The sequence below is a fragment of the Chiloscyllium plagiosum genome, unplaced genomic scaffold (genome assembly GCF_037043375.1).
Source record: "Chiloscyllium plagiosum isolate Xiang-an unplaced genomic scaffold, Cpla_swu_hap1 HiC_scaffold_34, whole genome shotgun sequence".
Classification (NCBI taxonomy): Eukaryota; Metazoa; Chordata; class Chondrichthyes; order Orectolobiformes; family Hemiscylliidae; genus Chiloscyllium; species Chiloscyllium plagiosum.
Window position 1 is genome coordinate 18,198,559 of NW_028270172.1, and position 17,118 is coordinate 18,215,676.

Below are 17,118 nucleotides of genomic sequence, written 5' to 3' on the forward strand. Positions count from 1 at the left end.
AAGACTTTTAAATCAAAGTTGTAAATGCATCAGCACACAATTCATCATGGACAATAAACATTTTATCTCACTTCTTTTAGAATAATTTCCTATTATACAGTAAATGTTTACAGTTGCTGTTTCTTCACTTTGATAGAGTCTGATTATTTACACTGATTGTAATTTCCTTAGGTATAGCATCAATGCTGGTCTCATTTCTGGTTGGCTTATATTACAACAGTATAATCGCCTTGGTTATGTGGTACTTCTACAATTCATTCCAAGAGCCACTGCCCTGGAGTATCTGCCCAATGACAGAAAACAAAACAGGTACAGATTAACATTGCATTCTCCAAATTCACATGTTATTCTCAGGTGCAGCACATTATCCAATTCTGGGCACCATGCAGAAAAAGGTTAAAGTGCAGTAAAGATTTGTGAGTCTGACTGCAGGGACAACGTGCTTCGTTTAAATAGTTAAATTCAAGAAGTTTATTTACTTGAGAAGAGAAGGTTGAGAGGAGATTTTATTGATATCTTCAAAGTCTGTGTGGAGTAGCATGGGAGAAACAGTTTTCATTGATGGAAAGATTGAAAAGAACAGAGTAAAGATTAAAGATAATGAGCAGCTGAAATAATGGAAACATGAGGAGAAACTTCTTTACAGAAGTGGTTAAAGATCTGGAACGCATGGGAGACCAAAGCTGGGGACCTAAAGCTAAGGTAATCACAAAAAGAGATTTACCATAATATTGCCAGGAATGGAGAGTTTGAGTTACATAGAGATTGGGATCCTTTCACTGGGACGTAGGAGGTTGAGACGTGATCTTATAGAGGTTTATAAAATAATGAGGGGTACAGATAAGGTGAATGGCAGGTGTCTTTTTCTTGGGATTAGAAATTTCAAAACACAGGTGAGAGGAGAAGGATTTCAATAATACATGAGGGATGATTCTTTTACACAGAGGGTGATTTGTGTGTGGATTAAACTTCCAGAGAAAGTGATATATGGTTACAGCTTCTAAAAGACATTTATATAAGTATGCTAATAAGAAATGTTTGGAGGGATATGAGCCAAGCAGGGGCAGATGGGACTTGTTTAGTTTGGAATTATGGTCAGTGTAGACTGGGTTGGACCAAAGGGTCTGTTTCCATGCTGTGTGACTCTATAAATAAACTATGAATAATTTAAGTGAAACTTAAGAGTAGTTAACGCGCAGGTATGTTGAAGAGGGTGGCAAACACATGAGGAGGAAAGGAATAGGATAGGCTCTTGAGGCTAGATGAAGAAAGGTAGGAGGGTGTTTTGTATGGACCATAAACTGGCAAGTGTCAGTGAAGCTGACTGGTCTGACCCATGCTATACATTGTGTGTTGAATTACGACCCCTCACTAGATAAATGCGATGTAACTCAACCTTTTTTATGAGTAGCAACATTCCATTCTTGGATATTTGCTCCCAACTGTTTTGCCTTGAGCACTTGAGTTCAAACCCAGTCCAGAGTGATGGGATTGAAGTCTCTCCAAGCTGCCACTGTCAAAATCTTCTAACCAAGCTGCTCAGAGATATTTTTCCACACTTCTCAAGCAGGTGGAACTTAGACCTGGGTCTCCTGGCTCAGAGATAAGGGCATTACCACAACTTCACGCGAGCCTTTATCTCTTGGCTGTAATGATATACATTTGACAAGTCTCAATCAAATTTCCCGACAGACATCAATCCACAATATAATCTGCAACTTGAAACCAATTAACATTAAAGTGGGCATTTGCTGAAGAAAGTCTGAGTGTTAATTGGTTGAAAAGATTGAAATTTTATCATGAAGGAATTTTATCATTGTAGCATTTTCACCACATGAGTAATATCTTCTTCGATTTTTTAATTATGTTTTGACAGGATTTGTTGATGAATGTGTCAGGAGTTCTCCAGTAGATTATTACTGGTACAGGGAAACCTTAAACATTTCTTCTACAATCAATGATTCAGGTGACATCCAGTGGTGGCTATTACTCTGTCTGATAAGTGCTTGGGCAGTGCTGTATGTATGCACAATCAGAGGCATTGAAACAACTGGCAAGGTACAGTTCATTCATTCATTCATGTTTGTATAAATGTAAGATTTCCATTGTAGAGTTAACAAAATCCTCACAGTGCAATGGGCCTTCATGTTTTTCCTCCTGCTCAGAATTATCATCAAGGAGTGTCTAGCAGATATTGATGGATCTGCAAAAGGTTGAGTGCCATTTCATTTCAGCCACTTGTGTAGTGAAATACCTTAATTTGGATGATGGAAGGTTACATAGGATAGATGGCACAGAATCAGGCCATTCAGCCCAACCAATCCAAACTGTACTGTATGCTTCATTCAATCTTCCCAACTTTCTCACCTCAATCTGCCATCGTAACCACTTTTCCTTTCTCCTTAGAACATCTCTACCATTCATTGCAGCCAACTATGAGAGCAAGTAACACATTCCTCTCACTCTTTGAGTTTCTCCTGAATTCCATTTTGGATTTGTTGTCACTGACTTATATTAATGGCATTTACAAGAAGAAAAGTACTTTCTATATCCTCAAACAAAAACCTTTCACAATTTTAAATGTTTTAATGGATCACCTTTTTTGCAAGTGAAAAGAGGCCAAACCTGTCAAATCTTTCCTCACATGTACACTCCCACATCTCTGGTTTTATCCTCTTTGATCTTCTTTGAATCCTCCACTGTGCCACTATATCTGTCTCTATAACGTGGCCACCAGAACTGCGCCAAGTACTCTCCATGTAGTTGAAACAAGTTTTGTTACAGGTTTATATATCTTCCCTGTTCCCTTATCTCAATGCCATATTCCCACTTTCTCTCGATACACAATGATGCTTTTAATACCCAAACACTTCCTTGAACATACACAGTGACCTGGCCTCCACAATCTACAGATTGACCCTCTTTTAAGTGAGAAAATTTCTCTTTATCTTGGTCCTAAGTGTTTTACCCCTGTCCTGAGACTGTGACTCCTGCTTCTAAACTGCCCAACCAGAGGAAACATCCTCCTTACATCTAGTCAGTCTATTCCTGTTAGAATTTTATATGTTTCAGATCCTCTCTCATCCTTCTAAATTCTAGTGAATACAAGCCAATTAAACCAATTTCTCCTCCTGGGACCGACCATCCAGTCATCCCAGGATCAGCTTAGTGAACCTTTGCTGAACTCCGTCTATGACAAATATATCCTTTCTTTGGTGGGGGAGCGCAAAACTGCATGCAATACTCCAGGTGCAGTCTAACAAGGCCCTGCAATAAGCCATCCCTGCTTCTGAACTCAAATCCTCTCACAATGAAGGCGAATGTACCATTTGCTTTCCTAATTGCATCTGCCAGTCTGCTTGTGTTGACTGGTACACAAAGATGCCCAGATCCCTTTTTACATCCACACTTCTCAATGTATCACCATTTAACTAATACTCTGCCTACTTGTTTTTCTCACTATCTTCTCATTTATCTAAGCAATATGGTATCTTCTATGTGTTTGTTCACAAACTCAAATTGGTCTCGATCACCCTGAAGCTTCCTTGCATTCTCTACACAACTCATAGTCCCACCTAGTTTGCAAACTTGGAAATATTGCATTTGTTTCCCTCATCCAAGTTATTTATACATATCAAGAATAGCTGGGGCTCAAGCACAGATCCCCCACTACGCGCTGCCTGCCCCCACCTGGAAAAAAACGTATTTATTTCCTCTCTGTTCTGATCAGTCAACCAATTCCCCATCCATATCATTATATTGCACCCAACCCTTGGGCTTTCATTTTGCTCTCTAGACTCTTTGGTTGGACTTTATTAAAAACCTTCTTCAAATGCAGATACATCACATCCATTTGTTCTCCACTGTCTATTCTACTAGTCACATTCTCAAATATTTCCAGGAGATTAGTTAAACCCAATTTTCTTTTCCTAAATGCATGCTGACTTGTCTAATCCCATTAATCTTTCCAATTGTTCATGTCTTTTAGAATGGAATCCAGCATTTTCCCCATTCCTGATGTTAAACTGACTGGTCTGTAATTCTCTCTTTTGTTTGTCTCCCTCACTTCTTAAATAACTGTGTTTGCACAACTTGTCCTCCAATCTTAGAAACTACGCCAAAGTCTATACAATTTTGAAAGATGATCATCAATGCACCAATGGTACCACATGAACGATAAATCTATTAACATTAACCCTTCCCTGTCTTTTCGGTGTTAGTAGAAATGGTAACCCGCTTGCAATTACCATGTAAATAATGTGGACTATAATTTGAATAGGAGGCTAATTCAAACTCTTTGTATTTATACCTAGCCGTAGAATTCCAACAATAATGAAAGTAGCGAGAAACCTGATATATCTGACTGAACTGATGGATTTAATCGTTTTTTTCTTCCTTCAGGCTGTTTATATTACCTCTACTCTCCCCTACCTTGTCCTTACCATCTTCCTGATTCGAGGACTGACATTAAAAGGATCTGTCGACGGAATAAAATTTCTCTTTACACCAAAAGTAAGTGCAGACTTTGTTTTCCTTTTCATAGAAAACAAATCATAGAATCCCTACAGTGAGGAAACAGGCCCTTCAGCCCAACAAGTCCACACCGGCCCTCCAAAGAGTAAACCATCCAAGCACCTACGCTATTTTTACCCCAGACTAATGCACCCAACCTACACCTCCCTGAGCACTATTGGCAATTTAGCATGGCCAACTCACCTGGCCTGCACATCTTTGGATTGTGGGAGGAAACCCACACAGACACAGAGAGAACGTGCAAAGTCCACACAAACAGCCACCCAAGGCTGGAATCAAACCCAGTCCCTGGTGCTGTGAAGTAGCAGTGCTAACCACTGAGCCACTGTGTCGCCCTCTGTTTTAGCGCAATAGATGTTAGTCTAAAAGAAGGGTTGGATCGCATGGGATGCGAAAATATTCTAAATCTTAAATCTAATTGTAGTTTGCCTTCAAAGCTGTTCACTTGCAGTTTTTAACGGAGACAAGATGAGGCAGAAAATGTGAGAACTCAGCAAACTGGGTGATTATTTGAATATCATCATGAGGATGATTGGCTTATGTTTAAATTGACTTTCCCTGGTTGATCAGATCTCTCTGGCCTTGGGAAGGGGAGGGTTTTTATAGCACGTCTTGTGGGCCTAAAGGAGCAAGTAGACCTTCTGGCAGTGCACCAGACTTGAAAATGTGTTGCTGGAAAAGCGCAGCAGGTCAGGCAGCATCCAGGGAACAGGAGAATCGACGTTTCGGGTATAAGCCCTTCTTCAGGAATGAGGAAAGTTTGTCCAGCAGGCTAAGATAAAAGGGAGGGAGGAGGGACTTGGGGGAGGGGCGTCGGAAATGTGATAGGTGGAAAGAGGTCAAGGTGAGGGTGATAGGTCAGACTGGGGTGGGGGCGGAGAGGTCAGGAAGAAGATTGCAGGTTAGGAAGGCGGTGCTGAATTTGATGGATTTGACTGAGACAGGGTGGGGGGAGGGGAAATGAGGAAACTGGTGAAATCCGAGTTCATCCCTTGTGGTTGGAGGGTTCCTAGGCGGAGTTTTGTTGTGGTCTGGCGATGGAGGAGTCCAAAGACCTGCATATCCTCGGTGGAGTGGGAGGGGGAGTTGAAATGTTGAGCAACAGGGTGGTTGGGTTGGTTGGTCCAGGTGTCCCAGAGGTGTTCTCTGAAACGCTCCGCTAGTAGCCGGCCAATCTCCCCAATATAGAGGAGGCCACATCGGGTGCAGAGGATGCAATACATGATGTGTGTGGAGGTGCAGGTGAATCTGTGGCGGATATGGAAGTTTCCTTTGGGGCCTTGGAGGGAGGTGAGAGGGGAGGTGTGGGCGCAAGTCTTGCACCTCCTGCGGTTGCAGGGGAAAGTGCCGGGATTGGAGGTTGGGTTGGTGGGGGGTGTGGATCTGACGAGGGAGTCACGGAGAGAGTGGTCTGTACGGAATGCTGATAGGGGAGGGGAGGGAAATATATCCTTGGTGGTGGGGTCCGTTTGGAGGTGGCGGAAATGACGGCGGATGATGCGCTGAACATGGAGATTAGTGGGGTGGTAGGTGAGGACCAGTGGGGTTCTGTCCTGGTGGCAGTTGGAGGGGCGGGGCTCAAGGGAGGAGGAGCGGGAAGTGGAAGAGATGCGGTGGAGGGCATCGTCGACCACGTCGGGGGGGGAAATTGCGGTCCTTGAAGAAGGAGGCCATCTGGGTTGTGCGTTTTTGGAACTGGTCCTCCTGGGAGCAGATGCGGCGGAGTCGAAGGAATTGGGAGAATGGGATGGCGTTTTTACAGGGGGCAGGGTCGGAGGAGGCGTAGTCCAGGTAGCTGTGGGAGTCGGTCGGTTTGTAGTAGATGTTCGTGTTGATTCGGTCGCCTGAGATAGAAATAAGGCGTTGGGGACCGCACACCCAGGAGGACCAGTTCCAAAAACGCACACCCAGGAGGACCAGTTCCAAAAACGCACAACCCAGATGGCCTCCTTCTTCAAGGACCGCAATTTCCCCCCGACGTGGTCGACGATGCCCTCCACCGCATCTCTTCCACTTCCCGCTCCTCCGCCCTTGAGCCCCGCCCCTCCAACCGCCGCCAGGACAGAACCCCACTGGTCCTCACCTACCACCCCACCTATCTCCATGTACAGCGCATCATCCGCCGTCATTTCCGCCACCTCCAAACGGACCCCACCACCAAGGATATATTTCCCTCCCCTCCCCTATCAGCATTCCGTAAAGACCACTCCCTCCGTGACTCCCTCGTCAGATCCACACCCCCCACCAACCCAACCTCCACTCCCGGCACCTTCCCCTGCAACCGCAGGAGGTGCAAGACTTGCGCCCACACCTCCCCCCTCACCTCCCTCCAAGGCCCCAAAGGAAGCTTCCATATCCGCCACAGATTCACCTGCACCTCCACACACATCATCTATTGCATCTTCTGCACCCGATGTGGCCTCCTCTATGTTGGGGAGACAGGCCGGCTACTTGTGGAGCGTTTCAGAGAACACCTCTGGGACACCCCGACCAACCAACCCAACCACCCTGTTGCTCAACATTTCAACTCCCCCTCCCACTCCACCGAGGATATGCAGGTCTTTGGACTCCTCCATCGCCAGACCACAACAAAACGACGGTTGGAGGAAGAGCGCCTCATCTTCCGCCTAGGAACCCTCCAACCACAAGGGATGAACTCGGATTTCACCAGTTTCCTCATTTCCCCTCCCCCCACCTTGTCAAATCCATCGAATTCAGCACCGCCTTCCTAACCTGCAATCTTCTTCCTGACCTCTCCGCCCCCACCCCAGTCTGACCTATCACCCTCACCTTGACCCCTTTCCACCTATCACATTTCCGACGCCCCTCCCCCAAGTCCCTCCTCCCTCCCTTTTATCTTAGCCTGCTGGACAAACTTTCCTCTTTCCTGAAGAAGGGCTTATGCCCGCAACGTCGATTCTCCTGTTCCCTGGATGCTGCCTGACCTGCTGCGCTTTTCCAGCAACACATTTTCAGCTCTGATCTCCAGCATCTGCAGACCTCACTTTCTCCTCAAAGAGTGCACCAGACTTGTCAATCTTTCTAAGAGAAAGCGAGGACTGCAGATGCTGGAGATCAGAAGTGAGAAGTGTGGTGCTGGAAAAGCACAGCAGGTCAGGCAGCATCTGAGGAGCAGGAGAGTCGACGTTTCGGGCATAAGCCCTTCATCAGGAATTTGGACACCCATCTCTGCACCTCCCCACCTCTTTACCACCATCAACCGCCCACCCCCCCCTCCCCCCACGCCCCCATGACTGAATGCTCCTCCTCCCAGGACTGGGGTTACTGAGCACCTTTATACCCTGTCCCGTCAGATCATCAGCCTTCCTCACCATTCCAAGCCTCCTCAACCCCAAGACTGAAATGTTCCTCCACAGAAATTAACTTAATATCTTCCTAATATTGGTAGACTGAGAGCTCTGAGTCCAGGTTCCTCACCGGGATGCACAGCCACAGGGTGAACTTTAAAACATGTCACTGTCTAGCCCACTTTCATCAGTTCAGGAAGAAAGCCCTGTGGTCCCTTCAGTCCATCAATATCCCTCTGATACTCTCCCAGATCATAGTTTTTCACTTACTCCTGTGGTATTGCCAGTTTCTGAGATTGACAGTGGTAACAAAAAGTCACTATATGTACCTTTGGAAGAAGTGATGGACCTTTAGTAGTTTCACCTTTGCAAGCTGGTCACAACGACCTTTAGCCAGTAATAAACAGAGTCCAGTGGATCTGTTCTGTTCAGAACAATCTTAAGTATTCGGAATAAAGTTCTACCTTTAAATGAGAGCCCAAGCTATTCTTTATTCTCATCTAGTGTTGCAGACACACTGCTAGAAGTGGCAGCTGTCAACGTTGAAGTTTCTGTCCTCTCACCTTTTAGCCCAGAATGTTTACAATGGCAGTCTTGACAGTCCTCGTTCGAAACCTTCCTGATCAGTCGGCAAGCTGAGGAGATTCCTGTTAATCAGTCACAGTCCTTGCCATCTTCCCAATGATTCACTTCTCATTCACCCTAAACCTGAGGTTATGGACCAAGAACCTTACAGCCTCACTGTGTTACTGCTGTTGCAGCTAAATGGTGATTCTCATCAGTTCGTGGTGATGGTGCATCTTCACCAATCATCACCCTTTGACCATACATCCAGAAGATGTATGAGCAGATGTAGACCATTTGGCCCGTCAAGTCTGCTCTACCAATCAATGAAATCATGGCTAACCTCAGCTTCAATTTCCTACCTTTTCCCTATAAAACAGAATGACGTGCAGCTAACTGTCTTCATGCTGAAGTGGCAGCCCACTGGTACCCAGTCCTTTCAATGCTATGAGCTTTGGGATGTTGTTACTGGTCTTACTCTTTACAGCCTGTTCGGAAAATACAGTCCCATACCAGACTTCAGTTCATTGCTTTCCTGCGACCTTTTGCAAACTCAGATCAGGGAGAACTGAGAAATCCCCAAAGCGTTTCAACCCATGAGCAGCAGTCTTTCAGGGAATTTGGGAGGAGGTGGGTTAGAAGTATACTAAAGTCAAGAGATATACTCAGAATTAAATGGTTGGAAAATAAGAAAGTACTTGGAGGGAGGTGTAGAATTATGGAATATATTAACAAGTTGCTCAGGTAAACTGTAAAGGAACTGTGACTTCATTCATCATGTATTAGTACTCTGCTAGAAGGTTGGAACTGTACAGCTCACAGCCTTACCACCACATGGAGTCTGTTAATCAACATGGTTTAGAAGTAACTCTCAAATCTGAACTGAGCTGTTTGACAGCTTGAAGAACCCAGACTAGAATAACTTGATCAAAATTTTCAAGTTGTTGAGAGAAATGGCTAGAATAGAGAGAGGAAACCATTTCCTACTGGCTCAGGAGTCTAGGAGCAGGGGGATTAATCAAAATATTAGAGTTATATCTTTCAGGAGTGAAGTCAGGAATCACTGCTTCACATAAAATGTGGTGGAATCTTGGAAACCTCTTCCAAAAGGCACAATGGTTACTGCATGAAGTGTTGTCTTTCAAACTGATAGCTACAGTCATTTTCCAAAGACATCTTGAGATCTGGGGTGAAGATGACCAGATGGAGCGAAGTCATGCAGGATTTCAGTGAATGGAGCAAGCTTAAGTGACGAAATGATCTCCCCTGGATTTTGATCCTTTGCAGTCCTACTCGTTGCTTGGCGATGCTCTTATTTTTGTGTCATTGGCAAATCTTTAAGGTCTTTAATATCTGAAAATACTCTTCAAAAATATTTTGTTCAAAATAAAGTTCTGCTAAATTCAACACAACTATTTTCCCAAGCTAAAAGTTACAATTGTTGAACCCCCTTCAGTGAGAATGACCAGGGGGCCATTAGGATATTTCAAATTGTTAAAATATTGCATCTTCCATTTCATTTAAAACAAAATCACTTTGCCAGATTTTTAAAATGGCTGCCACACATCGCATGACTAACAAATGGCCAAAGTTTTGGAACCTTCTGGCAAGAAGTGCAGAGGGAGACAGCCAGACAGATCACCCTTATGGAATTTTGAACGTGTAATTGGGTAGACATAATGGAAAACAACAGATGTTTGGTTTCTGCAACTATCACAGAAACCGAAGAGACATCTTGAAGACTCATTGTACCTGCAGAGATGCTAAAAGCAACTTTCCATCTCCAAAGATATTCAGTGAATTTGACCACAATGGCCTCCTTTTAAACTGAACAGCTCATTAATGACCAACATGATCCATAGGAGACTAACATAACTTGATTGAAACTCCTTTAGATTTTTTGAGAATTTGCATTACACATTGAAAATGATTTAACTCCGGGTCCTGTTAGCACCAGAAAAGAGAAGCAGACCTCCAGGCTAACACCATGCTTGTCTTAACTACCCGCCTAGCCAGAATTTCCTTGAAACCTGTATTCCAAGGAATCTTGAATTCACTGGGAAAAGAAAACTGATCCTGGGTCTAGTGACTTCACCAGGAACTGCCTCCTCACCTTGTTGCCTCATCCCCAACTCTGAAGGAAGTTAACAACTCCTGACTCCAGCAATTTGGACTCTGGTCTTCAACTGAATGGAAAATTAAAGTTTGGTTTCAAGTTCATGGAGAAGAAATTCCTTGTTGCATTGTGTGTGTGTGTGTGTGTGTGTGCATATATTTTTGTGTGTATGCATGTATGCGTATATTTTTTTGTGTATGTAATATTTTGTAAGACTGCTCTGCTATGAGCACTCAGTAATACTCCTGATTTAAATCTAAGAGAGTTCTGCAGCACATCACTTTAAAACTGACTTTGTGCAAACAAGGGTTTGGGAAACACATCTCAGTCCATTCTAAATTAAACCTTTCTGTTTACAGACAGAAGGCAAGGTGAAAAGCAGAGATTTGCTCTGTCTCTTCCGTGTCTGTAACATTTCTATTCTTATGATTTCCAGGTGGAAGAATTGGCAAATCCAACCACATGGTTAGATGCCGGAACACAAGTTTTTTACTCATTCTCTTTGGCTTTTGGGGGTCTCATTTCCTTCTCCAGTTATAATTCTGTTCAGTAAGTAGTATCCGATGCGTAATCATTGAGTGAAAACACAAGCCGACCACTTAGAAACGATCACACAGTCTGACTGCTTCTCTCTCCTCTCTATCCCACAGCAACAATTGTGAGCGAGACGCTGTGATAATCTCTGTGATCAATGGCTTCACTTCAGTGTATGCAGCCACAGTAATATATACCATCATAGGTTTCCGAGCAACAGAGAAATTTGACACATGTTTTGATAAGTAAGTAAGTTCCAGTTGAATATAACTATCAGTTTTTCTTTCGCGCTTTGCTGCATTGCATTGTTGGAAATTTCAAATAGTTTAGCTCATTGGTCTTCAAAGCAGCAGACATGGGGTTGAATTATATTTGGGGGATGAGTGCCCTGAGGGCAAGCCAGAAAACTGGCACTGCCCATCTCAGTCATTTGCAGGACTCCTTAAGTGCATTAAGAGTCAAACAACTGACTGTTGCTGTTGGCACTGCCATCCATCGTGAGAGTGGGTGCCCACACCTGAGGGTCAATCAGACACATGGAACTTCACTGGGAGATTGAAAGTTATTCTTTTATTCATTCACAGGATGAGGGCATCATTGGCAACGCCAGTATTTATTGAATTTATTGAGGCATAGTGAAAACCTCTGTCTTGCAGGCAAATCACAGAGTTAAGTAGAGATCAGAGTGGTACTAGAAAAGCACAGCAGGTCAGGCAGCATCTGAGGAGCAGATGCTGGTAGATGGATTCTATAGATGGGAGGTTGGCTTTTGAGAGTGTCTGGGCTGAGTTCACCACTCTCTGTAACCATCTCCAATCTTGAATGGTACAGTTGCCATATCAGATGGTGATACATCCAGACAGAATGCTCTCGATGGCGCACCTATAAAAGTTGGCAAGGGTCATGCCAAATTTCCACAGCTGCCTGAGGAAGAAGAGACGTTGTTGGGCCTTTGTAAACAGTGCATCCACATGAAGCATCCCAGAAAGCTTGTTGTGGATGACCACTCCCAGGAGCTTGACACTCTCCCTCGTTCCACCTCTGTGCTGTTAATGTGTAGGGGAGCATGAGTAACATTCAGCCAAAAATCAACATTTTGGGCAAAAGCCCTTCATCAGGAATAGAGCTGGAATAACTCCTGATGAATTGCTTTTGCCCGAAACGTCGATTTTCCTACTCCTCAGATGCTGCCTGACCTGCTGTGCTTTTCCAGCACCACTCTGATCTAAACTCTGGTTTCCAGCATCAGCAGTCCTCACTTTTGCCACAGAGTTAAGTAGCATAGATAAGTAAATAATAAGTAAACAGTGACAAAAATAAAAACACAGGTACAGGCGAATGTTAAGCGTTTGTGAGTCCATTCAGTATTCTCAACAGTAGGGTAGAAACTGTTGCAAAACAGGCTGGTGCGTGTTCAGGCTTCTGTACCTTCTCCCCGATGGTAGAGGTTGTAGAAAAACATTGCCAGGTTGGAATGGATCTTTGAGAATGCTGGCAACCTTTCCTTGACAGTGGGCCTGGTAGATGGATTCTATAGATGGGAGGTTGGCTTTTGAGAGTGTCTGGGCTGAGTTCACCACTCTCTGTAACCATCTCCAATCTTGAATGGTACAGTTGCCATATCAGATGGTGATACATCCAGACAGAATGCTCTCGATGGCGCACCTATAAAAGTTGGCAAGGGTCATGCCAAATTTCCACAGCTGCCTGAGGAAGAAGAGACGTTGTTGGGCCTTTGTAAACAGTGCATCCACATGAAGCATCCCAGAAAGCTTGTTGTGGATGACCACTCCCAGGAGCTTGACACTCTCCCTCGTTCCACCTCTGTGCTGTTAATGTGTAGGGGAGCATGAGTAACATTCAGCCAAAAATCAATAATGAGCTCCTTGATTTTGCTGACATTGAGAGTTGGGTTGTTCTCAGTGCACCATTTTTCCAGGTCTTCCACCTCCCGTCTGTTTCATCGCCATCTGAGATTCGATTGACTATGGTGATGTCATCAGCGAACTTGTAAAAGACATTAGTCTGGTATTTAGCGAAGCAGTCATGGGTATACAGTGAGTATAGTAGGGGGCTGAGTATGCTCCCCTGGGAGGCTCCAGTGTTGAGTGTTAGTGAGGATGAAATATTGTCCCCAATCTCCACTGATTGTGGCCTGTGGGTCAGGAAACTGAGGATCCAGTTGTAGAGAGTGGGGCTTAGTCCGGGATCGCTAAGTTTAGTAATCAGTCTCGGGGATAATAGTGTTGAAGGCTGAACTGTAGTCAATGAGTAGGATGCTTATGCAGCTGTTCTTGGTGTCAAGGCATTCTAGGGAGGAGTGATGGGCAAGTGATATGGCATCTTATGTGGATCTGTTGGTCTGATAGGCAAATTGGAGTGGGTCAAGAGTAGTGGGGAGGCTGGAGTTGATTAATGCCATGGCCAGCCTTTCAAAGCACTTCATGACCACCGAGGTTAGGTCCACTGGGCGGTAGTCATTAAGACATGCTGCATGAGCTTTCTTAGGCACAGGGATGATGTTGGCCCTCTTGAAACAGGCAGGGACAGTGGCCTGCTGCAGGGAGAGGTCGAAATGCCCAAGAAGACCTCTGCCAGTTGATCTGTGCATGCTCTGAGTGCACAGCCTAGTACTCCATCTGGTCCCAGGATTTCCTTGGATTCACACAATGGAAAACTAATCTGACCTCTGATGTTGTGACTGTTGGGATTGGTTCATCAGGACTTGTCCGAATCAGGACCTCTCCGCCGAACTTCTGCTCAAAGTGAGCATAGAAGGTGTTGAGATGTTCTGGGAGGGATATGTCATCATCTGCTATCTTGCACTGTCTCTTTCTAGAACCTGCGATGTCATTCAGTCCTTGCCATAGTCGCTGGATGTCTGTCTGGGTCTCTAGTTTGGATCGGTATTGGTCCTTGGCTGTCTTACTGTCTTTGCGAAGGTCATACTTGGATTCCTTATATTTGAGTGGGTCTTCTGATCGGAAGGCCTAACACCTGGGTTTTAGCAGGTTGTGTATGTCCTGATTAATCCAGGGTTTTCTGTTGGGGAACATCCGGATTGCCTTCCTCGGCATGCAGTCCTCCACACGCTTGCTGATAAAGTCTGTGATAGTGGTGGTCTACTCATCCAAGGTACCTGTGGACTGTTTGAACATGGCCAAATCAGCCAATTCCAGACAGCACCAGAGTTGATCCTCTGCCTCCTTCGACCAACATTGGACCTTGAGCTTTTGCCTGTAAACCAAGAGAAGAAACATGGCATTGTGGTCGGAGTTCCCGAAATGAGGGCGGGAGATGGAGCGGTAGGCATCTTTCACAGTGATGTAGCAGTGGTCTAAAATGTTCAGGCCCCTGGTGGGGCAGGTAGTGTTCTGGTGCTATTGCCCATCCCTAATTGCCCAGAGGGCAGTTAAGAGCCAACCAAATTGCTGTGGTCTAGAGTCACATGCAGGCCAGACCAGGTAAGGATGGCAGTTTACTTCCCTAAAGGACATTAGTGAGCTAAGTGGTTTTTGCCGACAATCGATAATGGATTCATGGTCATCATTAGATTCTTAATTCCAGATTGACTTTATTGAATTCAAATTCGCCATCTGTCACATTGGGATTCAAACTGAGTCCCCAGACATTATTTGGGTATCTGATGCACAATCCAGAGAGAATAGCACCAGGTCATTGCCTCCCCTAATATGGGCTGGGGCCAGACAGGCAGGACTGATGATGGGGTGTAGGGATGGCCACACTGGTGAGAACAGAGGAGGCAGCCATTACCATTCCATGGGCCATAGAACAGGAGGGGACTCATTTCCCCCAATCAGAGCCCACAAAATGGCCACCAAGGGTTCACCATTTGGCAAAAAGCCCACAAGCCACTGCCAAAATTTCAGTGACAGTTGTAAGAGGCCCTTTTTGGCCACACGAGTAGCTCCATTGACCTCTAGCCATTGGGTTGTCCTCCATCTTCCATGCCACCAGTAAGCGGATTTGATAGCAGGTAAACCATGAGCACATCATTCTGCTCCCCTCCCCCCATCCCTTTACAGCTCACCTACCCTGCCCCACTCCCAGACTATCCCTGGGAAAGCTAGCAAAAAGCAGCCCTTTTTGTAGAAAGAAACATGAAGACAATTTGAAACATTTGCTTTTGTTACGTTTTAACAAGACCACTCAGTAAGCTTAGAATTTTCTTTTCAGGCATTATGAAGGAGCAGCAAAGTACATTCAAGTTGGGACTTTGGGGAACTTGAGCTGGCAGTAGCCTCCTGTATCTGCTTCGCTTTTCCTTTTGCTTAGTGGAGGTTGCTAGTTTGGAAGGTGCAGCCAAAGAAACCTCAGGCAGTTCCTACAGCAGCATCCAGTATTCAGCTCACAATCCAGCCCACTGCACTAGAGGGAGTGGGTGTGGAAGACTGCTGATCAAGCCCAGCTGTTTTGCCCTGGATGGTGACGATTTCTTGAGTGTCATTCCAATTGCACCCAACCTGGTGGCGAGTCACACCGCTGACTCATCTTTTGCTAACTCATCTTTTGTAGCTGATGTCAAGTCTTTGGGGAGTCAGGAGTAATGCCCTGCAATGAAAGAGCCTTGCTCTCTGAGCTGCTACATTTATTCATGTAGCTGGTCCAACTGAATTTCTGATCAATAGTGCTGATACTTGGGAATTCAGTGACAGTAATTTCATTGAATGTAGAAGGGAGATTAATAACCTTTCTCTGTTTGGAGTCGGTTGTTGTTTCTCATGCATGTTATTTGCTGTTCTCAGTCCTAGCTTGAATGTGGTCCAATTCTTGCTGTATTCAAGTTGCAAGCGACTTAATTATGTGAGAAGTTGTGAATGGAGATGACCATTTCTATCACCAACAGACATTACCATGTTTGATTTTACAATGGAGGGAAGGGCTTTGATGATATAGCTAGATGCAGTTGGTTCTGAAAAATTGTCCTTAAGAGCAATATTCTTAGGGTGACTTCCACCAAATACAATCATTTTCCTTTCCGCTAATCAAGGATCCAACTAGTGGAAAGATTTCAATTTTACTGGAGCTCCTTGGCGCCACATTCAGTCAAGTATTTCCTTGATGTCAGCAATCACTTTCACTTCATCTCTGCAATAAATATCATTAAGAATTGGTGGACAATATTCTGTAGTGGATGCCATTCACTCATGGTGGTTGTCTCTAATGGATGTATTCTATAATGTATGGGTCGTATTCAATAGTGGATAACTTATGATGTATAGAAGTATATAATATATTGTCAATTATCTGTGATGATTGGTAGTCTCTAGTGGACAGTATTCTACAGTGGTTGATTTTTTATAATGCAATGTATTCTATAGTGGCCAGTATTCTTTTGTAGCTGATATTATATAATGCATGGTCTATTATAGTAGAAAGCATTTTATAGTAAGAGTCAAAAAATGTGGCCCTGGAAAAGTACAACAGGTCAGGCAGCATCTGAGGAGCAGGAGAGCTGATGCTTCATGAAGGACTTCTGCCTGAAACATAGACTCTCCTGCTCCTCGGATGCTGCCTGACCTGCTGTGCTTTTCCAGCGCCATACTTTTTGACTCTGGTCTCCAGCATCTGCAGTCCTCACTTTTTTTTCTAGCAATCTACAGTAGCAACATATGTTAGTGAATGCTATAGGGGACAGTGTTTTATCATGGATAGTGATAGTAGTGATGGTATGCTCTGCATTGTGCAACTGTGTCCAAGCTGTAAGGGATTACAAGGGTCATACTTTTCGCAGCTAATCCCAATGCACAGGAATTTGAGTATAATCGAGGAAAGGTGTGCCCTGCAGCCCAGTCTCTCAGCTGTTTTACATGATGTCTAGGATAATGAGGATCCAGGAAATCTGGTTAGCATGCCCATTGCAGTAGGTAACAAGTACAGAATGTAATACTGCTTTCACTCTTTGCTGCAGTTCACTGTGGTTCACCAACATAGTTTTTTATCATGATATTACAACAGATCAAGTCAAGGAAGTTGATCCCAAGAACTACCTCAGCCAGAATGGAGATTAAACCCATGCTTTTCTGCACCTTACTCTTAGCC

The 17,118-nt window shown here is 44.5% G+C and overlaps 1 protein-coding gene across 1 annotated transcript in view; it reads left to right on the top strand.

Moving 5' to 3' along the window:
- Positions 1-17,118, top strand: part of LOC122564475 (sodium-dependent neutral amino acid transporter B(0)AT1-like) — a 49,422-nt gene that overhangs the window by 18,864 nt on the left and 13,440 nt on the right. The window contains exons 3-7 of the mRNA XM_043719417.2: positions 172-309; positions 1,877-2,058; positions 4,402-4,512; positions 10,958-11,070; positions 11,172-11,300. Of these exons, the coding sequence (XP_043575352.1) occupies positions 172-309; positions 1,877-2,058; positions 4,402-4,512; positions 10,958-11,070; positions 11,172-11,300 (673 nt within the window). The remainder of the gene's footprint in view (positions 1-171; positions 310-1,876; positions 2,059-4,401; positions 4,513-10,957; positions 11,071-11,171; positions 11,301-17,118) is intronic.